Consider the following 27,985-nt stretch of genomic DNA (forward strand, 5'->3'; position numbering starts at 1 on the left):
CATGCAAAACAGACAGTTCAATGTTTGGACCCATTAATGCTGTGCTGCATAGAGTCCCCCAGGCCCATTGGTGCTTGGGGGACTATATGTTGTGCTGGGGAATCAAACGGGGCCTATCAAACCACCAGACATGGTAGGGCATGCACTCAAGCCCTGCCGTATCTCCATGGCCTTGTTTCCAGCCTGTTTGACAAACAGTTCTTGCTGGTGTATGCCAAATGTCATTGTCCTTTTGATTTGTTTTTTGAATTCCCACTGTTGGGGAAAACTGATTAAGAAGAAATTTAATCTGTGAGAGGAAAGCCACGTCCAAATTTCTTCCCTAAGAAATAAATATATATATCCTAAGGCATATATTTTTGTGTTTGTTAATTTCCTTCTATGCTTGCTTCGGCAGCACATACACTAAGTTTGGAAGATACAGAGAAGATTAGCATGGCCCCTGCGCAAGGATGATACGCAGATTCGAGAACCCTTCTATTTTTTATTGTCTGCCATGGAGGCAGGGGAAGGGTCGGAAAAGGGGGGGGTAACATCCCTGGATGTTGGTGCTGAGGAATGTGCACTGGTGGAGGGATGGGTGTTAGATCATTGTGTGATTGTAACCCAAACATGAAAGCTTGTAACTATTTCACAGTGATTTAGTTAAAAAAGAGATAATTTCCTTCTATGAGCCTTTTAACCTTTATATGTTAACCATATTTGGGTATCTAAAGGAATAAATTATTATAAATTAGAAAAGTTAGAATGATGTAAACACAGTCAATCTGGATGTTCACTTGATGTCCCATCTCACACCAAGGTAAGGCTAATAGACAACCAACAAATCAAGTCCCTAAGTATCTCAGAAAGTGATACTTTTAACTCTGATATTTAGCACTTTTTATTAATAGCTCACAAAACACTTTGGGTGTATTATATTTGAGTTCTGAGACCACACCTGGCAGCATGCAGGAGATAATACAAAAACTGGGCTCAAAATGCACTTTTTATATGTATGGGGGGAGTGGAGTGTAGCCTGATTGCAGAACATTTGTTTTGCATGGAACAGATCCTGGTTTTGATCCCCAGCATCACCAAAAAAATAAGTTTATAGATTCTTTTTCTTTGCACTGAGGGGAAATGAATTCATTGATGCATGCCGGCAACGTATGGATCTCACTTAACCACATTCAGAGCTCTGTGGTATTTTGATATCAGGTTAGGTTTTACTTTAAAGCTCTGTGTCATGATGACTCGATAATTTATTACAGTAGGTCTTGGATGTGAAGGTAGATGTAAAATCCATAATACAGTGTGTGAAGTTGTTACTTTGAATCATGGTTTGAAGGGAAAAAAAGATTAAATTAAAAATGTATTCCTTCCCCCCTTTCCCTTGTTCTGTTGCAGTGACTGGGAATTGCATAGACACTCAGATGTGGCGCTTACCAAAAGTTGCACATCAGGTTGCAATACCTGCATGTGTGCTTGCCAGGGACTGGATTCTTTTTTCTTTTTTCTTTTTTTTTTTTGGGTCACACCCGGCAGTGCACAGGGGTTACTCCTGGCTCTGTGCTCAGGAATTAGCCCTGGCGGTGCTCAGGGGACCATATGGGTTGTTGGGAATCGAACCTGGGTCGGCCGCGTGCAAGGCAAACGTCCTACCTGCTGTGATATTGTTCCAGCCCCCCTGGATTCTTAGTAGATATACATGTTAATAGTCTAAGTGCTTTCCAGGTGTTGCACTTCTGGGCCACAGCATTCACATATCTTGTTTAGTTGAAGGATTGTATCCTTCCCTGTGGTGCACACACTTGGCTGTGGTGGTTCTGGAAATTGCTTTTGGTGATAAGGATCATTGAAGGTAGCATCACACTTAAGTTTTTATATTTATAAAGTGGCAGTTTATATTCTTAAATTTTTTTTTTACACAACTATTTGTTAGGTGTTTAGATTATGCATTAGAGAAGAACACTTAATTTGAGATGCTTTGTTTCTTTTCCCATATAACTGGCTGCAGAAATATTTTTAATTTGGTAAATGTGGGACATTGGGGATCAGAACTCTTGACTGTACAGGCTGTTGCTCCTGCCCCTACACTATTTCCCTGGATCTATTTTGAAGAATTGTAGCACTGTCGCTCTGTCCTCCAATTTGCTCGAGCAAATTTGTTCATCGATTTGCTTGAGCGGACCCAGTAACATTTCCATTGTGAAACTTGTTGTTACTGTGTTTGGCATATTGAATACATCACGGGGATCTTGCCAGGCTTTGCCACGGGGACGAGATACCCTCGGTAGCTTGCTGGGCTCTCCGAGAGGGGCGGAGGAATTGAACTCAGGTCGACCAGGTTGGCCGCTTGCAAGGTAGAATTAAGATGGAAAACTAGTTCTTTGTATTTACGCATACATAGCATTTCTGGGGCTCTCCATTCCTTGTTGATGATCAGGATTTCCATCTGTACTTTCTGATCCGAGGAATTATTTTTCAACGTTGCATGTGGAAGTGTTGTGATGAATTTTTGTTTAATAAAAAATAAAAACAATGGGCCAGAGAGATAGTACAGCAGTTAAGGTGCTCACCTTGCGTGTAGCCATCCTGGGGCACATCCCTGGCACCACAAATGATCCTTCAGCACAAGCACAGAGCCAGGAGTAAGTCCTTAGCACTGCTGGGTGTGGCCCCCAAACAAACAAATAAGAACCTTTCACTTAGCCTTTATTCACAATGGATATTTTCACCTTACAAATTCTAGGATGGCATCTTCTCCAGCATTTTTGTATTCTGATCCTGATCCTGTAATTCTAGTTCCCATGGTGCAATTTTTGTGATCATTTATGTTGTCGTCTGTTTCCTGCTTCACTTATGTAATATATTATCTTTATGTATCTTACGGATTTTCTCCTCCCCCATCCCAGCATTTTTCTGGTGTGTAATGGTATGGATCTTCCAGCCTCCCTTTGTTTATCTTGCCTGGTGTTCACTTAGCATCCTTAATCTACATTTTGTGTTTAGTTTTCATCAACTGAGGGAATTTCAGGCCATTATTCCTTTTTTTTCCCCCCCAGGCCATTCTTAAATTCTCCTTTTCAGATTCCTTTCTAGGACTAGTGAAGTGAAACCTTTTGGTGTGTGCCATAATAGTGTCCCCACCATCTTTTAGTACTTAAATCAGAACTCTATTTTTTGTCTTTGAATTCTCTGGCCCAGTGTTCTCCCCCAAACCCCCAGTTTATCCACTTTATTTTCTTGAGAAAATAAGCAGAAAGCATCCCTCCCCACCTTGAAACAGCATCCCAGGCTACTTTTAACTATTGGCCGCTGTATTGTACCAGAGTCCTCCAAGGACTTTCCCACTTTACACTGGAGGATTAGCGTTTTGCAGCCTCCCACTTTTCTGGCAGTGATGTGGCACTTGAATCATGTAACCCTTATGTGATTGTGGGTGTGGGGAGGGTTTGGTGTCTATGTAGGTGTACATGTAGGGACAACTGTACAATTCTGGATTTCAGGAATTAAATGGCGGGTTTTGGAATTTATTTCATGGTAATTAGGTGGGGTCAGGCAGTGGTGTTGTAGGCTAAAATAAAGGGCTGGAAGGTGAATTATCTTCCTCTCTTTTTTATTTTTTTGGGGGATGGGCTTAATTAGGGGTGTGTACCCTGTTTTTGAGTTATCTACCCAGTGCCAGGGATAGAACTCAGGCCTCCTGCTTGCAGAGCATGCACTGCGGTCTATTGAGCATTTTCTCCTGTCTTAGGCTTTGTGTTTTTGCTTTTTGGGTCACACCCAGCGATGCTTAGGGGTTACTCATGGTTCTGCACTCAGGAGTTACTCCTGGTGGTACTTGGGGGACCATATGAGATGTTGGGGATTGAACCTGGGTTGGCCACGTGCAAGGCAAACACCCTACCTGCTATGCTATTGCTCTGGCCCTGGCTTTGTTTTCTTTTTTGGAGGGTGCTGCATCCAGTGGTGTCAGGATTGAACCCAGGGCTGTCATGTATTACACATGTGATTGGCCTTTTCAGCTATTCCTCTGGTCCTTTAAAAGACAAAATTTTCTTGTTTCTGTGTATAGTTATTTTGGATTGTGTCCTAGGAACATTGAAAAGATTCTGGATTCTATTATTTTCTTCAGATAGATATTGGCTTTACTTATTTATTTTTTTTCTGTTTTTATGAGGCTTGAGCTTCAAATTCCTAACACATCTGTAGAGGTCAGCAGTAGACATTGCTGCTTAATTCTATTTGAAATTTGCCCCTTTTATGAATTTTTACTCAGGGTGTTTATGTACCTTTCAGGATGGTTGACTAAAACTCTTAAGTTTATATATATAATTTTGTCTCTGAGATTTTTTGTTGATTTCTAGCTAGCAGGTTTGTTTCCCCAAGTTCTATGATTCTTCAAATCTCTTAATCTGTAAAACTGTCCTGTCTAGGCATTTTGTTGTTAAAACTTCACCTAATCTCTCTTCAGTATTAAAAAACATATGCCAGTCCTCTCAAGTGTAGACTGCCTTCCAATTATCTATTTTGTTTGCCACTGCCTTCAAGTTTTTGTTTTATGTTTTTGCTTTTGGGCCACACCCAGCAGTGCTCAGGGTTTGCTCATAGCTTTGTGCTCAGGGATCACTTCTGAATGGTGCTCAGGCAAGTGCCTTAACCTTTGTGCTATCTCTGGTGTCTCCAACTAGGTGTTTTATCTGGAGTTTATAGGTAACCTGCACAATGGTTGGTCTCCGAGGAATTATTCTTCTAATTACTAGTAAACATATGAGACTCAATTAAAGTGTTGATGTCGGTGCTGCAATTTGTTGGTAACCTCTTAATGTGCCTAATTTGTAAATCACACTTTATCATAGGTGTACGCATAGGGGAAACTATACAACTTAATAGGGGTCTTGGAATTTATCTCATAGTAACTAGGTGGTGGCAGGGAGAGGTGTGGGGCCAAAGTAAATGGCCGAAAGAGGAGTGTCTTTTAGGGGTCAGATTGTAGGATGAGAACATGGGAAAGTATTGTGCTATCTTAGATAAAAGAGATTGTTGAACTGAGCTCTTGGAAAATGGAATAAGTCAGTAGGTTGAATTAAGTTATTAGGTATTAGTGTAAGAAAGGAAAATGTCTTGTAAATGGGAAAGAAATCACAAACTTTTCTTTGATACTCTTTGGAACTGGGAGGAAGGAGATTGGGTTTATAATGCAAGGGTGGGGAGCCAGCACCATAGTACAGTACGTAGGACATTTACCTTGCACGCAGCCGACAGTGGTCTGCTCGGCACCATCAGGAGCGCTTCCTGAGTGCAGAGCCAGGACTAACCCCTGAGCATCACCAATGTGACCACAAAAAAACAAACAAAATATTTCACTTTAATTTAGCAGTCATTGAAAAGGTGGAAGCATAAGAAAGTGAAAAGAACTAGTCAAATAAGAAACACAGCAGTTGGGGGAGAAGGCAGCCAAGATTGAGAAGGGATCACTAAGTCAGTGATGGTTGGAGGGAATGCTTGGGATGGAGTTGTGTGCTGAAAGTGGATAAAGGACCAGACATGATGGCCTCTCAGTATTTGTATTGCAAACCATCATGCCCAAAAGTAGAGAGCGAATAAGAAGGAAATTGTCTGCCATAGAGGCAGGAGGTGGGGTGGGGGTGGCTTGAGGGATACTGGGGACATTGGTGATGGGAAATGTGCTGGTGGAGGGATGAGTGTTTTATCATTGTATGATTGAAAATCATGAAAGCAAGTAACTATCTCATAGTGATTCAATTAAAAAAAACACAGGTGCCATAACTAAATGTTTCATAATGTCAACTATTTTGGCATTTTAGAGAATTGACTAGAATAAACAATAGCCTTACATCTTAAGACCCAAAGATCTAAAGACTAAATTGTAGTGGCTTTTAGTTTGGAATGGTTTTCTAGCCATACTAGCTGACTGTGGTAGGTTCTCTACTTAAGAACATGAAAGATGAAAAATAATTTAAACCACTAGTCAAAATGTGCTTTATTTTAAGAAGGGAAAAGAATTGCTCCTTATTATTTTCACTTTTCTCCATTTCCTTTTCTCCATTGGTGTCGTAATGACCAGGGATCACTCGTGGTTGTGGTGTTCACACATTTAGTTATGCTCATTAGAGGTGGTGCCTCACATTGCAGTGCTCGCAGATTTGGTCACTGTATTCGTTGGGGATCACCTTCCACTAGTTGTAGGGCTTGAAGATGTGTTTCCCTCCCCAGAGGTTATGTTCCTGGCTGTGGTGGTCACACATCTTTCTAGGTGTGGTTCTCTCACATGCAGCTAGAAATCACTTGGTTCCAGGATCACAAATAGAGCTGCTGAAATTGCATCCAAATTTAGGTAGCACTTAAGGATCAAACTCACGGCCTTGTTTTTTGCAAGGTTTAGCTATTGGGTTATTTCCTGCCATCTTCTCTCGAAATTTTTCTAATATTTTAGGCCACACATGGTGTTTCCAGCTCAGTGCTTAGGGGTTGCTCCTAGGGTTGCTCCTAGCATCGCTTGGGGATCTTGAGGTATGGCCATCAAATCCAGGCCGACTGTATTGCAGAGTATGCACTCTAGCCTTTTGAGCTCTCTCTGGCCCAACATAGTTACTCTTAATCGCTGATCTGAATATTATAATTATTCTCCCAGAAAGTATATATGAAAGTAGGGAACCACTTAAATATTTTCAGTGAAAATTTTTATAATTTATACAAGAATTATCGAACTTGGGTCGGCCATGTTGGCCGCGGGTAGGGCGTTCGCCTTACACGCGGCCAACATGGCCGACCCGAGTTCGATTCCTCCGCCCCTCTCGGAGAGCCCGGCAAGCTACCGAGAGTATTCGATATGCCAGACACAGTAACAACAAAGTCTCCAATGGAGACGTTACTGGGCCCGCTCGAGCAAATCGACGATCAACGGGAGGGCCTTTACCTTTACCTTTATACAAGAATTACAAAGTAGAATGTTGTAAATTTGGAAAAGTATTCTGTAATAGACAAAAATTTTATGAGAACTGCAACATCAAACGTTTAGCTCACTTTTATTCTGTTTTTCTTGGCGGCGGGGAGTGGATGAGAAATCAGTAAAGGTTTCTTTTGCCTTGCGGAATAACCCAAGGACCCTTGATTCCAGGTTTTCTCATAATTTTTTTTCTATTTGGATAAGAAGCAGGATGGGGTGGAGGAGGAATGGGAAAGGGACTCCAGAGGGACTTCATCTGAGATGAGCATTTTGTCTGCCATTTTGTTTTCTCTTAAACTTGGTAAGAAGAGGGCTGCAAGGCCCTCTTCTTGGGGCCTTGCAGCCAGAGAGCAGGACCCTTTGATCTCCACAGCAGCTCTTTATGTGGCTTGGTGTGGGCATTCATGATGAGCTGGTTAACATGCACTTGGACTTTCCAGAGTGTTTACCCTCTGTAACTGTTTTGAGCCCAGCATTGGGTACAACATGAGGCAGATACGTATGTCCTCTCCAGAGGACTGTCTTCAAGCTTTATATGCTACCAAAGAGGCCTGCTATTTGCAGCCTTTGCACAGCTGGCCCCTTGAATGCAGACTCCACCAATTTTATATATATATATATATATATATATATATATATATATATATATAGTTGTTGTTGTTGTTGGGGGGGGGCAGTACCTGGGAGTTGGGCCTACTTGTGGAGCAGTGTTCTTGCTTGCAAATCATGAACTCATGCTGTTGAGCCATTCTTCTCACTCCAATTTTTATTCTTTATAAGAGGGATAGGGGCTGGAACAATAGTACAGCGGGTAGGGCGTTTGCCTTGCACATAGCTGACCCGGGTTCGATCCCCAGCATCCCATATGGTCCCCTGAGCACCACCGCCAGGAGTAATTCCTGAGTGCAGAGCCAGGAGTAACCCCTGTGCATCACCAGGTGTGACCCAAAAAGCCAAAAAAAAAAAAAAAGAGGGATAGATGCTTTAAAAAAAACTTAGGCACTGTGATTTAAATACTGCTAATAGTATGGTTTTGTGCATACAAATTCTAACACCATAATTGTTTCATCCCAACTATGGTACAGTGAATTAGTTCTACAGACCAGTTTTCATGTTCCATTGCTTTTGTCCAATTTTAGAGAAATGTTCTTGTTAATCAGATCATTTGAATGTTAGTAAAAGAAGCAGTATATATGATGTCCACTTACTACCTGTATTGTAAACCATAACATCCAAAAGGAGAGAGAAAAAGGAAATGTGCCTGCCAGAGGCAGGGTGAGGGGTGCTGGAGGGAGGGCTACTGGGATCATTGGTAGTGGAGAATGGACACTGGTGGAGGGATGGGTACCCAATCATTGTATAACTGAAATGTAATCACAAAAGTTTGTAAGTCTAAGAAAAAAAAGCATATAATAAAAGTAGTTTAATTTTTTTCTTCTAATTTTTGTTTTTGTTATTTAACAGGTTTGATTTGTGGATGAAATGAATCATGATTTTCAAGCTCTTGCATTAGAATCTCGGGGAATGGGAGAGGTAAATATTTATGAATATTAAACTATAACTCACTTTATGATTATTAGCTAAGTTTATAAAGTTTTAAGTGATACGGAATTTCAGAATAACATGTTATAATTCTGTTGTGATTCTCAACTTAAAAAAATTTTGACAGTACTTCTTAGTGGTGAGTGCAACTATTGTGTCTAATAGATTTTGACTTGGTCAGAAAATGTCTTGGGTTTGGTAGTGAACTATAATTGCTCAGAAAAGAGCATTTCTATATCCCTGTCCTGTTTTGTATATGTATGCTGTTTGCTCTAGTCACTTAATTGTTCACTATTCTCTTCCAAAAATCTCTCCTTGTTTACTGTTTGCTTTTAGTAAACTTCTAATAACTCTGCAGCACTGCTGAAAAGACTTTATTGTCCATTGTTGCTATCTGCAGTAGAATTAATAATTACTTCTTCATCTGACATCTCATAGATCTTTATACATGCTTTTATTACTTGTTACAGTTTGTTTTATATTAGTCTCCCTCGTAGATTGTTAGCTTTTAATGACTAGCAAAAAGTGGGCACCCTAAAACTCTGAGTGGGTTTTATATCATTCCTGTTAATCTGTGACTTTCATTTGGGGCATCCCATTTAACTTCTCCAATATATAATTTTAAGGCATCGACTATTTTAGTTTTCCATATACTTATTGAATATTTAGAAAACATTGACTGAAAACCCTTGTGGTCACATCTTTATCTTGTCATGTTCTATACTACTAACTTAGTGTGGACTTTTGCTGATAGAAATTAATGGTGAACAGACCTAAAACTTGTAATTAACTGCTTACTCCTGGAGATTATTTTACTTTAGTAGATAGAGACCTTCATGAGACTCACTCCATCCAATGCTGTGCTCTTCAGATGCAGAAAAAGAGTCCACTCACTCCTCTGGGCCACAAGAGGGCACCCTGCAGCTAGCTAACCCTCCCCTTCTCCAGAACAGCGTTTTCCAAAGAGTTTGTCATTTTCTGAGGACTGATTTAAGGGTGAGTTAAGGTGCTTAAGCTTAAGTATTGCCAAAGTAAAATTGTTAGTCCAGTGCATAAGGTAAAATTCTGGGCCCTAAAGAAAATTTGAGAGAAGGATTTTTTTTTTTTTTTTAATTAAGCAGGCAACAAAAATTACAGCCCTCACCGCAATCCAGTGGCCTCTTAACCATGTTACTGTATGGGTGAATGAGAACAGTCAAGAAATGTTTCCGATTTTCCCTTCACTATTTTTTTGGTCTATAGAAGTCGAAAAACATCTGTATATGCATATTTGGATAATTTTTCAGCAGAGTCTGTTACAGACTATTTTTTTTTAAGAATGAGTAAAGTCACAACTGTTACCTTAATTCTTTTTAAGACTCCCAACACGTAACTTCCTAAATCTACATATAGATATATTTATTTATAATCTCTTTCCTTCTCCCTTTCTTGGGATTTAATAATCCCAAGATTATTTTATCGTCTCTGCAATTAAAATCCAAACAGTTGAGTTTAGTTTGGGGGGGGGTGTGGGGGAGGTTTTTAGGAAAGAGGAGAGGCTGGGTTAAATTGATTGATTAGATCTAGGTTTTCAAATGGAAATGTCAGGCGGGCCCTGTGAAAGTGGCTGGTTTAGACTGCCTGCTCTTTCAGTGTGCCCATTATCGTGACCTGCACCTAGTAAATGTGTGTTTAAAGTAAGCTGTTACTCACTGCAGTTTTATTCGGAACTGTTTACTAACACTGTTACCTCTAAGAGATAGTTAGGGACCCTACTCAGGTCTCTGTCTCTGGGTTCTCTCTCCCACAAGCCTTTCTATCTCTCCTCATCTCACAGGCAGCAGGGAACCTTCTGGGATTTCCTTCTTTGCCTGTCTCTCTCTCACCAGTCTCCTCCTCCTTTCCTGACAGGTGAGGTTTTTTTGTTTTTGTTGTATCCCAGAATTCATTCATTAAAGTAAATTGAAAAGCAGCCTTGAGTTTCTGGCTCATGGGTTTTCTAAAATTGTTTATTTTTATTTTTTAATGCAGCACCCTTTTTTTTTAAAGTGGATTAGCCTATTCTTGACTTTTTCTTTTACGTTTTTCTTATTATGTCTTGAATTATAATGTATAAAAGCACTGTGTTTACATATTAGACTATCTTCAAATGTACTGTTTTTTTCTGTAGGTTGTGATACACTGATTCATTCACCTTTAGAAGGCAGTCTCTCCTAGTTCATCTGAAAATAGAAACAGATCATCCATTCATAAGTTCATTCTTTCCATCTTTCCCCTGATAGGTCATTTTTGTTTAAAAGACATACCTGATTTGCCTTATGTCATCCAGCTTAAAAAAATCGAAGCTAATTTATAACAGGTTGAACTTTGATGCATGCATGTCTTAAAATCACACTGTAAGGGCATCTACCTGTTGTCTATGTTGTTGAGAGCATATGGAACTGTGTTGGTTATTTCTTAAGTAACGGGATGAGGCGCCTGAAGTTCTTTAGGCAGCCCAGAATTTAATTTTAAACAACTGAATCACTTGGAATATTTTTATAGCTAGAACTATAAATAATTATCCTTTTTTTTCTGACACAGTATTCAAAGAAAATTAGTTTACCAGTCTCAGGTAGTTTGAAGTGGTAAACATAATAGATAAGGATAAAGGAGATTGGTTTTTGCTTAAATCAGTCAGTAGTCCTATGATCTTAAGTTGGTACCTTTGAAGACAGTAATGTGAGTTACCTTTTATGAATCATAGATATCTCTCCAATCTCTAGCCTTTTGGTGGATGGGGTATGGGGCATAGGGGCACAGGGGCATACCCTGCAGCTGTGGGAACCATCGGTGGTGCCCGGAATCAAACCTGGGTCAGGCTTTGCAAGGCAAGTGTCTTATTTGCTGTTCTCTTGTCTTTGGGCTCAAATGCACTTGCTTTGGATCTGAGTAAATCCTTATGATAACCTTAAATTCTGTCTGCTAAATGGAAATCCACATTTTATTTTAATGAGCTGAAAATGATTCCAGACTTTAAGGGGATGAATATTAAGGTATCTCAAACTGCTTTTCTATATTTTGATAAACAGAGGTCAAATCAGGACCTCATGTATCCCAAGTTAAGTTCTCTGCCACTGAAGTAATCTCCCTGATTAAATTTTTCTTAGTTTCTATTACTGACCTTAATACTGAGATTTTCAGAAATAAAACTGTTTTGCACCATTTTAAATTTTGCTTTTTGAACAGTTGTAAGTGGTGCTCAGGAGTCATGTGCTATAACGTAAATTTGAGGTAGGGTCATAGCTACAGCTGCATGCTTGGCAAGCACCTTAACTCTTGTACACTCTCCAGACCTGATCTGAATCTTTGATGGTGATCACTGTGATCACTGTCCTCCCATTCGATTTGCTGGAGCTTTGCTGGAGCGGGCCCAGTAACATCTCCATTGGAGACAACAAAGTTGTCTGAATAACTTTAAAGTTACTTTAAAGTAACAAAGTTGTTGTTACTGTGTTTGGCATATCAAATACATCACAGGTTGCTTGCCAGGCTCTGCTGTGCGGGCAGGCGAGATACTCTCGGTAGCTTGCCGGACTCTCTGAGAGGGGCGGAGGAATCGAACCCGGCTCAGCCGGGCTGGCTGCGCGCAAAGCAAACGCCCTACCGCTGTGCTATCGCTCCAGCCCATCTTTAATGGTAGTAAATGTAAAGATAGTGGGCCTTAGAAGTAAACGGATTCATCCTAATGTTGCCGTTTACTAGTTTTGTATGTGGCTTTGGACAGTTGAACTTCTAATTCTGTTTCCCATTTTTATTTGTATTTATTTTGGGGGTGGGAGGGAGGTTCCAAGCAGGACTAGGGTTTCAGGGACCACTACAGCCTATTCTCAGCCATCTGGTCTGCAGTCAAATGCTAAGGCCCACAGATGCTGTGTTGTTTAAAGCCTCGGGTGCCAGGGGGCTTCAGGGTTGTTCAGGAGGTCATGTGGTGCCAGGGATTGAACCTGGGATAGATGCATGTTCCCTAACACCTGTACAGTGCCCAACCCCCTAATTCTTTTTGCTTGTGCAAAATGTGGCAACCATTAGGCAACTTCTTCCTATGATGGTTCATGGTCCCCTAGGATACCCAGACTTCAAAAAAGAAGGCAAACAACTATTGATAAGCCTTTTGTGATGAATAATATTATAATGCTTTAAAGTTATTAATCAGTTACATATTACTGGCCCTTACCCATGAATTTGTATCATGTGTTTCTGCATGGACCCTGGGCTTCCTGTATGCAGAGCATGCACTCCAGACCTTTGTGCTCTCTCTCGTCCTGTTACTTGTCTTTTACAGTATTAATAAATTCAGACATCTGATTGTGAAGATGCTTAGTATTTATGTGTGTGCTATAGATGCTATTCCAGGTAGATTATTTTTATTCTAGAAACTCATAGACACTGACTACTTATTCTGCAGATGAGAAACTGAAATTTAGGCTGGTTACTATAAACTGGCTCAAGACCATGTAATAGTGCTTTGAATTTATAAGTGGCTTGACTTTTTACAATATTGCTTCCCACTACGTATTAATTGTTTGTTGGTGATTTGAAGGGATATTGGGAGTAGTCAAGGGATATTTAGGGAATATTTAGGGAAGTTGATGGGATTACACGGCGCCAGGGGGCCAGGTGGTGGGTGTGACCCCGCCTACTGGAATTTGGAGGATCTGGGTGGAAGATGCTCGACTCCAATCCGAGTAGGCTTGGAGATCTCGGCCCCGGAACCCGCGTGGCTTTGTCCCTCTGCCAGTACCTTCAGGTGTGCGGAGAGTGGTCTCAGCATGGTGGTGGCTGGTCCTGGAGGTCTTCGGCTGTCGGAGCCCTAGTCGGGGTGGGGAGGAAAGCTCAACCCGCTCCCCTCCAAGGGGCCCTGGCGAGGAACAGCCAGGCGCGGGGGAAAGCACCATTCTGTGTGTTCTAGGGAATCTATATCTTTCGTTCTTCATATACTTGCTAGCATTTATGCTAGTCTTCTATGAACTCCCATTATTAGTCACCTTACATTTGATTTTCCCAGGCAAAAGCTCAGGGGCCCGTGGGACCTCTCTTAATGATGCTTAGTCTGGTGCATCTTAGGCCCAGCAGAGCCATCCTGATGGTGCTTAGGAGACTGAGAGGGGTGCCAGAATAGGGGGTCTCCACATGCCAGGGAAATGCTTCGTCTTTTGAGCTCTCCCTTGCCCCAACCTGTGACATTTTTACGAAGTAGAGGAGTCTCAAATTGGATGGTTGCATAAATGCCCTAATTTAAAACATAAATGAGAATATAGTCTATATATCTCCCCCCCTTCTCCCTCCACATGAAGTGCCTGGGAGGCTGGGGAAACCAGGGATCCAGCCCAGGACTTTCACTCATGTGGAGTATGTTCTCTGCCACTGAGTCATATCCTCTATTTTGTAAATCTCTTTCAATTCTTAGGACTTAAATTCGTTTGGTTTGGTACCATTGCAGGACTGATGGATGCACATGGAGGTGCCTGTTAATTTCATGATTTCTGTGGATTGGGGGGACCAAAGTGTGGGTTGACTCGAAATATAGTTGCTTGTCTTGGTTTAGGGTTTTTTTTTTTTTGAGAAAAGAAACTGATGAATAGCTATAGGTAGTATATACTTTACAGATTTTTAAGATCTTGCCGTTGTTCTTAGAAGTGTGCTTGCCTAGTTCTACTGCTTGCCCGTTTCTCAGAGTCTCCAGTAAGAATCTGTGGGTTTGTTTTTTTGTTGGTTTTGTTTGTTGGTTTTGTTTTTGGATTTTGGCCCACACAGTGGTGCTCAGGGATCATTCATGGATCACTCATGGCAGAGATCAAGAACCCCATATGCATTCCCAGGAGACCAAACCCCCTGGGTCTGGCTCGTACAAGCCCAGTGCCTTTCCCCTAGTAGTCTGTCTCTGGGTCCAGCAAATGTATGTGTTTTTGTAATTCCAACCAGTGAACTGCTTGTATGTACTTTTAAACTGTTCTGTCTTGAATTATTGCTTGTCCCCATTATTTAATCCATTTATTCTTGTTCACAAATTTGTAGTTTCTTTAAAAGTACTCATACTCATTGTAGATAAACTATCACAGAAAGCTGTTTTAAGAACATGAGTTCAGACCTCGTTAGGAAAGTTGTTAAATTTTCTTTAATGATTGTTTACTTGTGCAAGGTAAGTTATATATGTAGCACAATGAGTAAATGCTATATAGATTTTCTCCCCCATAGTTAGGCAGTTTGTGTTTTAAAGCAGTAATCAGTGAAGGTACCACATAGAATCTAACTTTGGAATAGTCTCCTCAAAGAGGTATTGATTTTAAGTATCTCAAATGATTAGTTTGTATCAGAGATTTCTGAGTCTGTGACTTCTAGTTCGGTGCTAATTTGTTTATTTCCATTTTTTCCCCAGCAAATTCATTTTTATTGCCCTGATCATGGGCTACTGAAATCTCTGTTTGTGTGTGTGTGTGTGTGTGTGTGCGCGCGCACATACATGCATATGCCCTTATTATGCACACCAAACCCTGCAGTGCTCAGGGCTTATTTCTGGCACACATTGAGAATACCCTACCTGCTCTACTGTCACTCCAGCCCCTAGTGAATTGTATTTCTAATTCTTTTTCGCTCTTGCTTAATACTACTTTTCTCATGAAGTAGACATTAAGAGGTATTCTTTTTTAAAAATTCTTTCAGGAACCTTTTTTCTCCCCTGAAATAGTTTACTTATACAGTATTTTAGAAATTAGCTTGGCTTTTACTGTGAAAAAATGTTCAATTTAAAGTTATCTGTTTTCCATAACATAGGTTTCATAGAGGGATTTTTAAAAATTTGTTTTGCCCGTCAGCTCCATTTGTTGTTGTATTTTCCTTTTAATTGTCTCAATCTGCTTAATAATTTTTCCAATTCTTCAAGTACCCTGCTTCAGTTCCTGTTATATTGGTTTTGTAATTTTCTTAAACTGATCTCTTTGCCTTTAATTTAGGATATCTGTTATTCTAAATTTACAAATTTGAGTTTAAAACAATATCACTCTTGATTTTCTATTGCTTCAGTGTAGTTGCAGTTTTTAGCATATCCTTAATAATGTTCGTAATCTGACTTAGCTTTAACAACATCAGCTGTGACCTCCTCACATCTGTGACCATCTCACCCCCGTTCTATGCACTTCATTTTCTCAGTTGTGTCTTTGTTCCTGATTTACTCTGTTCATCCTCATCTTCCACTCATACTGTGAACCTCCAACAGGCATGCAGTCTGAACTCTCAGACCCACTACAGGTGTTGTGACATTTTTTAATAGTTTATAAGTGTGTGAGCTGTCTAAACTTGTTGTCATCCACTTAAGGAAACAAACACTTAATTTAGTGTGATAAATACAGCAATAGAAATAGGTGTATGTATTTAGGTTTGGTTATGAGCAATGGAAGATGGGCAAAATGGAGGAAGAGAACTAAAGCTTCTTTAAAATTCCAAGTGCATACTTTTCACCTAAGTCTAGTCCACCACCTCTAAATGTCAGGCTTTCTCTAAATAGGAAGACCTGCATGAAATTAAAGTATGATTAGGAGTCAGCCGAATGTACATTTTGAATAAGCAGTGAATCATTGTATCAACACTGTCCTTAGTTGCTATAGGATAGTAGAGCACAGTGCAGGATTTTTATTCCCAAAGTGTTTTAAGTAGCCCTATTTTGTCTCTCCTGATTTCCACAACTGTCTGCTTTGGGATTGATAGACTGTGTATTTAGGACCCAGAAAGAGTTGTTTGTACTATTGAATAATAGAAGAAAGAACAAAATGTTGTCTTAGAAGTTGTAGGATTGGAGGTGGTCTACTGGCAGTTCTAGGAAACAAAGAAAAAACATGTAACCCGTTTGGTAGATATTTTTTCTTGTGTCACCTGCCTGTAGTAAGACATTTAGTATGTCTTTTGAAAAAAACATTTCTATTTAAAAAGTCATAAGCAGTTGTGAAATGTAGAAAAATCTCAGGTGAGCTTTGATTAACATCCAGATTTAGAATTCCTAGAGCTAGTACTGAAAGTGGGGAATTGTTGCATTAACAAGACAAAAATAAGCTGAATTTTTATAGCATTGAAAAACTCAAACTTGTTACATATCTGTGGTAAGTTTGCTTCTCCTAAAATTGTTGGTAATTAACATACATTTTTAATACTTTTTCCCCCCCTTCTTCTAAATAGCTATTGCCTACCAAAAAGTTTTGGGAACCTGATGATTCAACAAAAGATGGACAAAAAGGCATATTTCTTGGGGATGATGAATGGAGAGAGACTGCATGGGGAACTTCTCGTAAGTTGGTATAAATGTGAGAATTATTAGCTTGCTCATTCTTAAACCCTTTCTACTCCCAAATGGATATTGACGAAGAAAATGTGCTATCTCTGAAATTTCATAAATCACGTGTGTCCTTATGTCAATTAACTCTTCAATTGATGATCTGATTGCAAGAGTTTATAACAGTAATACTTTACTGTTTCATTTTAAATTGATAGAATTCCGAATTTATATGGAAATAGAGGATATACTAATTTAACTATAGGATTTTTTCCCTCTTTAAAAAAAGATTGATTTATTTACTTACTTTGGTTACACCCCAGCCATGCTTAGGGGCTGCTCGTGATTCTGCACTCAGGAATTCCTCTTAGTTGTGTTTGGCACCATATGGGATTACGGGGATCAAATCCTGGTTTGATCCTTAGCATCACATAATGGCTTCCTGAGTACAAGTCAGGTGATCTCTGAACAACGGCAGTGGCCCCCAAATGAACGAAATACTTGAATTTCCTTTGAATTCAACCAGCATATGCAAATATAGCATGCTCCTTGGGTTTTTTTTTTATTGTTTCTGTTTGGGGGACACACCTGGCGAAGCTCTTCACTACTCTGCACTCAGGAATGACTCCTGGCAGTGCTTAGGGCACCATATGGGATACCTAGGATCAAACCCAAGTTGGTCTCATGCAAGGCCATAGAAGGGTATTTTATTGGCAGAAAAAATATATGTAATTTGAAAAGTTGGTGCATTTTAAAAATTTTTGTTGTTTTGAGGGGCGAGAGTGATAGCACAGCAGATAGGGCATTTGCCTTGCATGCGGCCGACCTGGGTTTGATTCCTCTGCCCCTCTTGGAGAGCCAGGCAAGCTACTGAAAGTATTCCACCCGCACGGCAGAGCCTGGCAAGCTCCCCGTGGCGTACTTGATGTGCCAAAAACAGTGACAACAAGTCTCACAAAGGAGACATTACTGGTGCCTACTCGAGCAAATCGATGAACAATGGGAGGGCAGTGGACAGTGCTACAGTGAGTGGGGGAGAGGCTTATACCCAACAGTGCTCAGGGCTTCTAACTCTGGCTCTGCGCTCAAGAAGTTACTCCATAGGGTGCTGGGGATCAAACTTGGGTTGATTGGGTGCAAGGGTTGTCTTCTGTACTGTCTCTCTAGACTCTTGTTTTGATTGTCTTGAAGGCTAAATGTCTATTAGTTTATTTGCCAGACCAAATATTTTATAAGGCATTCCCAAACAAAGCTTCGTGAGAAATGAGAAAATATTTTATGATGAATGACAGGAAAATATTTTTCGGAAATATTTTTTTTTTGAGGGGGGAAACTAATGCCACTGATAAAACTTTTTCTACATGTATATTTATATTGCAAATTGTGAGATCAACTTGATAAGCTATTCAACCTTGAATAGAAAAAATTTTAAAGGTGAAATATGTAAGGATATACTTTCCAAATTAAGCAAATCCTTAGACTGATCAGAGAAATAAGATCATCAAGAGGTGGGGGTGGTAGCGAGTGGGCTGAATGAGTGAGTGAATGGTGGTAGAGAGGTGATTGGCATTTTGTTGGTAGCTCTATGGCACATTGCACCCTTGAACATGCATTCCTAGGTCCCAGTGTTGCCTCAAAATTTTTTAATGGTCATTAATATTTATGAAGAGATATGAGAAAATTGAAAGCAGGGTTTTTTTGGGGGGGGGCGGATTCAGGGGAAACCGGTAGAGCTAGGGACCATGCAGCATTACAAATTAAACCTGTGCTTTACCAGTACAGAGGATGCATTCTTCAGCCTCCTGAGCTATATCTCCAGCCTTCTGTATTGCCTGTTTTAAAAATAGGTTTTGGACCACACTTGGGGAGGGGGTGGTATTCAGCAAGATTTCTCCTCAAGTTTTGGTGGCTCTTGTGCCATGTAGTGCCCAGGAGAGTGAACCCAGAATTAAAATTTTTAATTTGACAGTCATTACTGAATGCAGGCATGTATAAATACAATGTATTCCTTTTCCTGAAGGGATTGTTCTTAAGAAAATTTCTTTTCCATGACTGTACAGATTTTTTTCTTAGTCAACTGAACTACTTGTGACTGATTTCGTTGTTTTCTGGCTTTTTCAATCTTTTGAATATGTTGTTTCACTCAAAAAAAATCATTGTTCCATCCTAACCTTCAACTGTTTTTTGCTTGTCTTTATTCATATCAGTTCATTTGGGATTCATGCTAAAACTGAAAGATTAATGATCTTTCTTTAAACATGGTGCCCTGGATGATTTTTATTAAAGCACTTGCTCGGTACAATTGTCTTTTGAACTTGTGCTTTCAAGGACAGGGATAGTTTTGTTTCTTAGATTTCCCCACACAGAGGAAAATGCCTACATACAGAAGACAGTATTTGAACTGTAAATGAATGAATAAAAAGGACACTAACCAATCTTTTGTAGATAGATACTGATACCTTTCATGGGACCTTGTTCAGTTTCTGGCAGTTCTCATATTCCCATAAACAGCTCTGCCAGGAGTAATGAGCCCCAAGTACTGTGTGCCCCTCTCCCCCCAAAAAAGGTAAAAGTTGATGAAATGATTGTTACCTCTCTGATAATTCAGCCATTTAATGACTAGACTTAAGACTTTTTGGGTACAAAATATATTTAAAAAAAAAAAAGGCAAACAGGCAGCAGCTGGGCTTTTGAGTCCTTATCTTCAATAATTGTTTTGACCTAGTCTTTTCTTGTGTTGCCAAATGCATTTCCATTTCTTCTCAAGAAACACATAGATAAGAGTTTGCATCTCAATATGGATTGATTATTCAGTAACATTTAAAATAAAATGTTAATTTTCTTTAGTATATTATCTGTTTAAGTAAAGTCTTTTCAGTTTAATTGTCCAAATATTTGATTCTCATCTTTCTTCCAAACAGACCATTCAATGTCCCAGCCTATTATGGTACAGAGAAGATCTGGACAGGGTTTTCATGGAAACAGTGAAGTAAATGCAATACTGTCTCCGCGATCTGAAAGTGGAGGCCTTGGCGTGAGCATGGTAGAATATGTATTAAGTTCTTCTCCAGCTGATAAATTGGATTCTCGATTTAGGAAAGGAACTTTTGTAAGTATTAAGTCGATTCGTTTTTCTGGTTCTTTGTAGAGTCAGAGGACATTCTGTCAGTGTCAGTACAATTGTTTTCTTCCTTTGGCCTTTTCTTAGGGTGAAATATTAGACCTGTTAGGACATTTGATTATGTTATAAAAATCTTAATTTTAAAAATCTTTTGCAAGATTAAAATAGCTTATTAATGGCAATGCTTGATATGAAAATGGCTGAACAGAGTCTTTGACTTCATTAAATAGGAGTTTTAATCTTACTGTGGTAATTATGCTTTTCTGTCACTGCTGTAGTTCAAGTTGCCTTAGTTCTCCCGTTCTGAATCACTGGGTTGAACTTGCTATTTGGACCTTTGATGAATTGTTGGCTGAAATCTAAAATCCATTGCTCTTACATAGAGAGCATCATAGTATAGTTTAGGTCACTTTATGGTGCCTTTTTTGTGTTCTATTAAATGTTCAGAATCTAACAGAGTCTTTTTCCTTAGGGTACTAGAGATGCTGAAACAGATGGACCTGAGAAAGGAGATCAGAAAGGCAAGGCTTCTCCGTTTGAGGAGGACCAAAATAGAGATCTTAAACCAGGAGATGAGGATGATTCTAAAATAAATGGCAGAGGTTTGCCAAATGGAATGGATGCTGATTGCAAAGATTTTAAGTAAGATTTTAATGTTCTCAAGGGGGCAAGAAAAAAGCCTATCTCTTTAGATACTCTTCTTATTAATTGATGTAACCAATGAGGACATTTTTCCAGTTTGGTGTTGTGGTTTATTTTCCTTTGTACCATGTGTTAACCTGGGGTGTTTTTTTTATTTGCTTATTTATTTATCTTTCTGAATAAAGGTTAAAGGAGGATGCTTCTCACCCATTTTCTTTTTTGCTGTTTGTATAGGAGGCAGGATTGGGGATTGGGGATTGGGGATTGGGGAGGTGAGACAACTTTGAGGCCCCCTCAGGAGTGCAATATCTGCCATTTGTCCAGAGGTCTGCGATTAGGAATATATTTGATCCCAGGGCCATCTGGGATGAGCCACTTCTCTACCATTATGTCTTTATATATTAATCTGCCTTAATATTAATTTTAATATTAAGTATTAATATGAAATATTAATATTAATCGGTACAGCTGCATTTTTTAGAGATGTAAATCTTGTGGTGGCCAGGGAACTTGACCACTTGAAATTGACCCTGTGCAGAGCCTCAGTCACATGCTCCTTGTTCTACAATTTGATGTTGATGGACATGATGGTTTCACCAGTGTGGATCCTGGCCTGGAACTTTTCTAAGCACTTCTTGTACGTTTAGTGCCTGAGACAGGGAGCAGCATGAGGGTGGATAGGACTGTGCACTGCAAAGGACTGTCTCCAAAGTCCCTTTGGATAAACTTCTACAAGCAACAGACTGAGCATACTACTTGGGAAGTTGCTCTTCATTTTAACTCAGGAGCAAGTGATGTTAAAGTATGTGTTATGTTAGTACTTAATATTCTGAAATTAGGATGAAGAGAATATCCTGGAGGCTTTAAAAAAATTAGCTTTAAGCTCAAAATTCTTCGTAGTTTTTTTGTTTTGTTTTTAGTCTTACTACTCCATGGCAGGTAACTAAGGATTTTCTTCAGCCTTCGGTTTTATATTAGATAATGGAATTTCCTAAATGTTAGGGAACCTTTCTTAATAGTCCAGTGATAATATTTAGGGGCAGCGGGGTTGGGGTGCTCCTGGCTGTGTTAATGGCTTACTCCTGACTGGTCAGGTATCACTGGCTGGCAGAGCTTGGGGTCCATGAGTGTGGTCACCCTTCAAACTCAGATAAACTGCTTGCAAAGCAAGTGCCTTACATGCTATACTATCTTTTGGGCCCATTTCTGGAAAATGGAGAAGCTATTTGGTAGAGAAAGTTGGCTACTTTTCATGTATGATGTGCATATTTTGACAAATGCATTATGCGCAGAGAAGAACATTTTTCGATTATTTTTGTCTCTGGTTTAATAGAAAGGGATTGATTAGAACTGGGGGTGGGGGGATATGGCTCAGATAAAGAAAAGGAAAGTGGGGAGGGGCACTCGGGCCAGAGCCACTGGGAAGCAAACCAGTGTCGAGGCATGCAAACCACTTACTCATCCTCCGTATCACTCCCTGGTTATCTTCCTGGGTGGTTTAAATTGAAACCTGTGGTATAATCACACTGACCAATTTGTTATTGTGGGTTTTCGTAAGTTTTTTGTTGCTATTCTTGTTGATTTGGAATGGTAAGGTACTAGTTTTAGTCTTATCAATAAGGAAAGAGTCCTGGAAGATACAGTGATTAGATTTCATGGTAAGGGTTTATTTTAATTCACTGTATATTAGAAAACAAATGAAAATGAATTGGATTTTGCAGTCAGCCAGCTAGTGCGGGAAAGGCAGACTACAATTTTCATTTATTTTAGTTTTATTTCAGTACTATATTGATAATGTTCGCATATACATTCCCTTTTGTTTTCGCACAAAAAGTCCTAGCGTATTGCTCATATGCGTAGGCCGCGGGTAATTTCTTTAAAATTCTTTTTATTATACAGTACAGCAGTGATCTGTTGGGTTTTCTTTTTGTTTACTTTGGGGCCACACTGCTGTGGTCAGGGTTTCCTGACTGCCCGAGTTATCCCTAGCAGTGCTTGGGGGACCTTCCGTGGGTGAAATGGATTGAACTGGGGTTGCATGCTGCACAGCACGTGTCTTACCCTGTACTGGTATCTCGTTGGCCCAAATAATGATCTTTCAGATATACTGAAAGATGGATTTGGGGTTCCCTGTGGTGCTCATGGGTCACTCCTGACTCTCTACTTTGGGGTAATTCCTTCCTTGCAGCGTTCAGGGGATCATACGTGGTGTGGGAGCTCGCGCTGAGGTGGGCTGCGTGCAGAGCAGGTACCTTATCCCGGGTACCATTCTGTGAACAGCATCAAGGCCATTGTGTTTATCATAGTGTTTTGTTCTTTTTTTATTGGGAAAAGTCAGTGTAAGAAATTTTTAAAGTTATAAAATTTAAATAAGACAGTAAAATTATATTTTGCAGCTGTAGTAATCACAAATAAGGTAAAACTGAATTATTGACTAAGGAAATACTCCATCGTCAGGCTTCTGTAGCAAACCCAAGGCAGGAAATGTCTTTCAAAAAAACAACAAAACTTTCTACATAGGTACTAAAACTATATTATTACACATCGTTTTCATGGACACATCATTTTGGCGGCACCACCACCACCAGAGAGTCCTCTTCCCCCCATTTGCTCTTCATTTTTGCTATTCATTTTGTCTCTGATTTAAGACTAAAGTTCCATGTGCTTTAAAGTGTGATATTCACTGCTTTTTAATGTAAAATTGAGTTAATACGTTTATGCTGTTTAAACTGGAAGCAGTGATGGTTAATATTATAAACAGCCCAAAACCCTGTCCACCCTTGCAAGTTACATTAGACAGGAAAAAAAATTGGTAAAGTGGAATAGTGATGAAGGCTGCTTACTTAGTATTATGCTGCTGTTAGTAAATTGTTCTAGTTTTCCTACTTTCCTGCTTTAACTTTTGACCTTCTACATATTAATGCCTATTTTCTTTCTATAGTCGTACTCCTGGAAGTCGTCAAGCCTCTCCAACTGAAGTAGTTGAACGTCTGGGCCCCACTACTAATCCCCCAGAAGGATTGGGGCCTCTTCCTAATCCTACAGCTAATAAACCACTTGTTGAAGAATTTTCAAATCCTGAAACACAGAATCTGGATGCCATGGAACAAGTTGGTCTGGATTCTTTACAGTTTGATTATCCTGGTAATCAGGTACCAATGGACTCTTCAGGAGCTGCTGTCGGCCTTTTTGACTACAATTCCCAGCAGCAGGTAAATAAAGCATGCTCCTTTAGAGAAGTTTCTCAGAACCCGTATATTGCTGTTACAGTCTGAAGCCGAGGAGATGTTGACAAACGGCAGGAATTCTTAAACACCTGCTGTTTCATTTAATGAAATACTCTTGTAGTTGAAAAAGCAGTTCTAAAAGCTTAAGATGTTGTGTTGCCGATAGCTGATTCGGAGCGAGAGTTTTGAGGCTAATGTTCCTGTGCACTGTTTTTCCCAATAGCTCTTTCAGAGGACCAGCGCGCTCACAGTGCAGCAGCTGACCGCGGCCCAGCAGCAGCAGTATGCGTTAGCTGCAGCTCAGCAGCCGCATATCGGTGAGTGGCGGTGCCGCTGCCAGTGTCTTGATTAGACTCTAAAGTTTCTTCCTTTTCCATTTACTAAGAGGTCATCTTTTATTTTTAAAATATCTCACGGAGAGATGGCAAGGGTATAGTAACTCGTGAACATTGTTCGGGGGTGGGGTGGGGAGTGGTGAGAGAGAGAGAGTGCACGCACGCACAGTCAACACATGTGTTTTTCCCCTATTGTAAAATCCAGTACTGGAAATTCAAATCAGTTACTGTGTTCTTATCAGGTGTGAATGTTTGATTTGAATTTTTGTTTTGGAGCTATGTCCCGAAAGGCTCAGGGCATCCTCCTGGCTTTGTGCTCAAGGATCACTCCTGGAAGTCTGGGGGGGTACCATATGTGGTGCTGAGAGCTTGGTGGTCGGCCATGAGCCAAGCATGCACCACTGTTCTGTCTGTCCAGCCGCAGAATGTTTGGTTTCTGTTTGGAAATAGGAATCCCAATATAATCTTTGTTCCTTATACGTTCTTTGGCCTTTAATGTGTATTATTGTTATCACCACATATTTTTCTGTATTGTGACTTTAAAAAAACTTTATTTTGAAATAGGGATTCATGTGATGCTACAAAAAGATCATAAAAGTTCCATGTTCCAGTTTTCCCTTATCAGAAACCTTTTGCTAAAACTTCAATTTTCGTTTATCCAAGCATCATGGTTTACAAAGTTATTCATAGTTGGGTTTTAGACATAATGTTCCAGCACTGATCCCACCACCAGTGTGAGTTTCTCTGCACCAGTGTTCCCAGGTTCGCTCTTTCCTACATACCACCCACCCCATTGCCTATCCCTTCCCACCTGGCACTTTCAAGTATGGTTAATCAAATTTGGGTCACATGATTTGAAGCGTGGTTGACTCTTTTGCATGTTTAGCCCCATTTACCTTAGCACCACTGGTGTTAAGGAATCTCCTTAACCCTTTACTCTTCTTTCTCCTCAGTCTCTCCACCCACTCACCCCTATCCCTGCCACTACCACTTGATTTCTTTCCTTCTCCCTATACTCTGGGGCCAAGGGTGATTCTAGGCATCACTCGTCCTATGTTTATCCTTCCGGCTTACTGCTAGTGAAAAATCTTACATCGTTTTAGTACTAGGTCAAAACTAGATATGAGTAAGTAAGTGTATATGTATAGTTTTATATCATTTCATCCCATTACATATATAGATTCATGTAACTATGCCTATTTGATTTTGGCTAGATTCATTTTCTTTCAGAAAAGTTGTGTATACTCTCAACTTGGTCTGTCATTCCAAGAAGGCTTCCAAGGTTACATTTTTTGTTTTATTGAAAGATAAACCCAAGTAACATGTACTCTGAACCTGTTTCTATACTCTCTTTTTCTGTCTTCTTTCTCTTGGTACTCTTATTACATATAAAATATTATAGTGTGTTATTAGAAATGTACTGACGCCAGTTTTCCCACAGATACTGCAGTATGATAGTTTTTATTTCTTTGGACTTTATTGTTTGTCTCAATTTTTGGCAGACTTGTATACCCATTGTTGTGCTTCCTTTTTGAACCTGTTTGTTTTCCATTTGCTTTTTCAAATGAATTTAAGGATCTGCTTATCTGTTTCTAGAAAATAAATTTGTGGATTATATTTCTCAATGAACTAAGCTACAGTTTTTATGGTCTTATCCTGGACATTGGTTATCTTTACTGTTGGTATTGTTTTTAGTATTGATGGGGGGTGAACACCCAGCATTGCTTAGAACCTACTCCCAGTTATGTGTTTGGGAGTCATTTCTGCAGGGTTCAAGGAACCCTATGGGGTGCCAGATACCGAACCACGGTTGGCTATATGCACGGCAAATGCTTGACCTGTATTCTGTCTCCGACTCCAAGATTTTTCTCAAGTTTACACATTTCTTGATCTTTGGGGCAGTGATGCTCAGGAGTGATTCCTGATTCTGCACCCAGGGATCATTCCTAGTAGTGCTCTGGGGACCGTAGGAAGTGCTAGGAATCAAACCCTGTGGGTTTCTTGCGAGACAAATGCCCTACCTGCTGTACTATTGCTCCACCCTTTTTCTTGATCATTCTTAGTTTTTTTATCTTTGTTATTATTGTAAAAGACTTCTTTCATTTTGCTTCTACTTGATACACATGAAAGGGTAAGAGATGTGGTTTACAGGGGAGCATTTGCCTCATGTATCCTAACACTGCAAAAGCTCTTGTTTAGTATATATAAGATTTTTTTTTCCCTCTTTTTATTCATGGGCTGGAGCGATAGCACTGTGGTAGGGTGTTTGCCTTGCATGCAGCCAACATGGCTGACCTGAGTTCGATTCCTCCGCCCCTCTCGGAGAGCCCGGCAAGCTACCGAGAGTATCTCGCCCGCACGGCAGAGCCTGGCAAGCTCCCCGTGACATATTCAATATGCCAAACACAGTAACAACAAAGTCTCACGATGGAGACGTTACTGGGCCCGCTTGAGCAAATCAGTGAACAACGGGAGGACAATGCTCCTTTTTATTCATCTTAGAGTCATGCATATCAGTGCTTGGGGAATCATGTAATACTATGTTTGTCATGATTGACCCCAAGGTTTCTGCATGTTAAGCATGTGCTCTAACCTGAGCCATCTCCCTGACCCTGAATGTTCTAATGAATCATGCTTGAATTATAATAAAAGTGTTTGTTATGTGGTTCTTTTATAAACTTTTGAATTGGCTAATAGTAGGATTTTCGCATCAACTATATAAATAATATTAAAAAGTCAAGATTTTTGTCAGCTATTGATAGCATGCAGTATTTTTGCTTTTTAAAAATTTACGAATGTTTATTTTTCATCGTCTGAGTGTTGTATTTATTTGGAGGGGACAAACCCAGTAGTGTCCAACAGTGCTCAGCCATATTTCTGAGCAGTTATTACTTCCAGTGATTAAAGCAGTTCAGTGGCTGGCATATGTATGTACAGGGAACCAGTAGATTGTACAATTATGCACATATGTGTTTAGGGTTCATTGATGGGGCAGATTTTTAATTTTCATAGACATGACAATTTAATGACGTGGAGACATAAACCTGTTCCAATATGTGGTTCATTTTGATAATTGGCACCAAGCTTCCTCCCCTTCCCCTGCTCCTATGATGGGTAGTCCTGGCTCAGGTCTTAATTTAAAACATATTAAACATCATTATACTACAGAATATATTACAGTGTGTAAATAAAAAAATTATTTAAAGGTTGAGGGTTTACAGTGGCTAGGTATTTTCTTGTTTGTCTTGTGGACAAACAGGTTCAATCCCCACTGTCCCATACGGTGCCCCAAACCTGCTAGGAGTGATCCATGAGCACAGAGCCAGGAGTTAAGTCCTGATCACCACCAGGTGCGGCACCTAAAAAAGGTTGAGGGAGACATTTTAAAGGTTTGAGTGAATGGTTTACATGTGGAGACAAGAATTTAATTACTGTCGCTGCCTGGTCCCCCCCAAAGGGGCAATGTAGTGGGAGTATCCCCTAAACTGTACTGGTGTGACCAAAAAATTGATAAATTGTGAAGTTTTTGTTGGTGGTTGTATGTATCTGTATGGACTCTATGTTACTGTGAAATGTATTGCAAGGGACAGCCCTACAGTGAGTAGGATAATGGCCTTGCATGCAGCCAGCTTGGATTCAAATCCTGGTATCACATATGGTTCCCTGAGCCCCAGCCAGGAATAATCCTTGAGCACAGAGTCAAAAGTTAGCCCTGAGCATCTCTGGGTGTAGCCCAAAAAACAAAACTAAAGAAAGTATTGCAAATTGTGGGTCACAGTGAAATTTGAAACCCACTGTTGCAGTTTAGTTTTTGGAACCAGCCTTTGACGACCTTACCCATAAGGTGTATATATGTATATGTATGTGTGTGTGTGTGTGTGT

The 27,985-nt window shown here is 39.9% G+C and overlaps 1 protein-coding gene and 1 non-coding gene across 16 annotated transcripts in view; both read left to right on the forward strand.

Annotated features, from left to right (window-relative positions):
• PUM2 (pumilio RNA binding family member 2) overlaps window positions 1-27,985 on the forward strand; it is a 90,899-nt gene that overhangs the window by 13,847 nt on the left and 49,067 nt on the right. For 5 of the 15 annotated variants that reach the window (XM_056128876.1, XM_056128874.1, XM_056128875.1 and 2 more), the window contains exons 2-9: window positions 8,420-8,488; window positions 9,319-9,493; window positions 10,314-10,387; window positions 16,685-16,809; window positions 19,700-19,887; window positions 20,372-20,541; window positions 23,483-23,753; window positions 23,992-24,085. In XM_056128876.1, coding sequence (XP_055984851.1) covers window positions 9,353-9,493; window positions 10,314-10,387; window positions 16,685-16,809; window positions 19,700-19,887; window positions 20,372-20,541; window positions 23,483-23,753; window positions 23,992-24,085 — 1,063 coding nt within the window. In that variant the 5' untranslated portion in view covers window positions 8,420-8,488; window positions 9,319-9,352. Of the gene's footprint in view, window positions 1-8,419; window positions 8,489-9,318; window positions 9,494-10,313; window positions 10,388-16,684; window positions 16,810-19,699; window positions 19,888-20,371; window positions 20,542-23,482; window positions 23,754-23,991; window positions 24,086-27,985 lie in introns of those variants that run through there. The other 10 variants (XM_056128878.1, XM_056128887.1, XM_056128888.1 and 7 more) reach the window with 6 other exon arrangements.
• Window positions 382-487, forward strand: LOC130038047 (U6 spliceosomal RNA). Its single transcript, XR_008794590.1, has one exon. It is a non-coding gene; the product is annotated as a U6 spliceosomal RNA (small nuclear RNA).

Source organism: Sorex fumeus, unplaced genomic scaffold (genome assembly GCF_029834395.1).
Source record: "Sorex fumeus unplaced genomic scaffold, SorFum_2.1 ptg000006l, whole genome shotgun sequence".
In the NCBI taxonomy this organism is placed as follows: Eukaryota; Metazoa; Chordata; class Mammalia; order Eulipotyphla; family Soricidae; genus Sorex; species Sorex fumeus.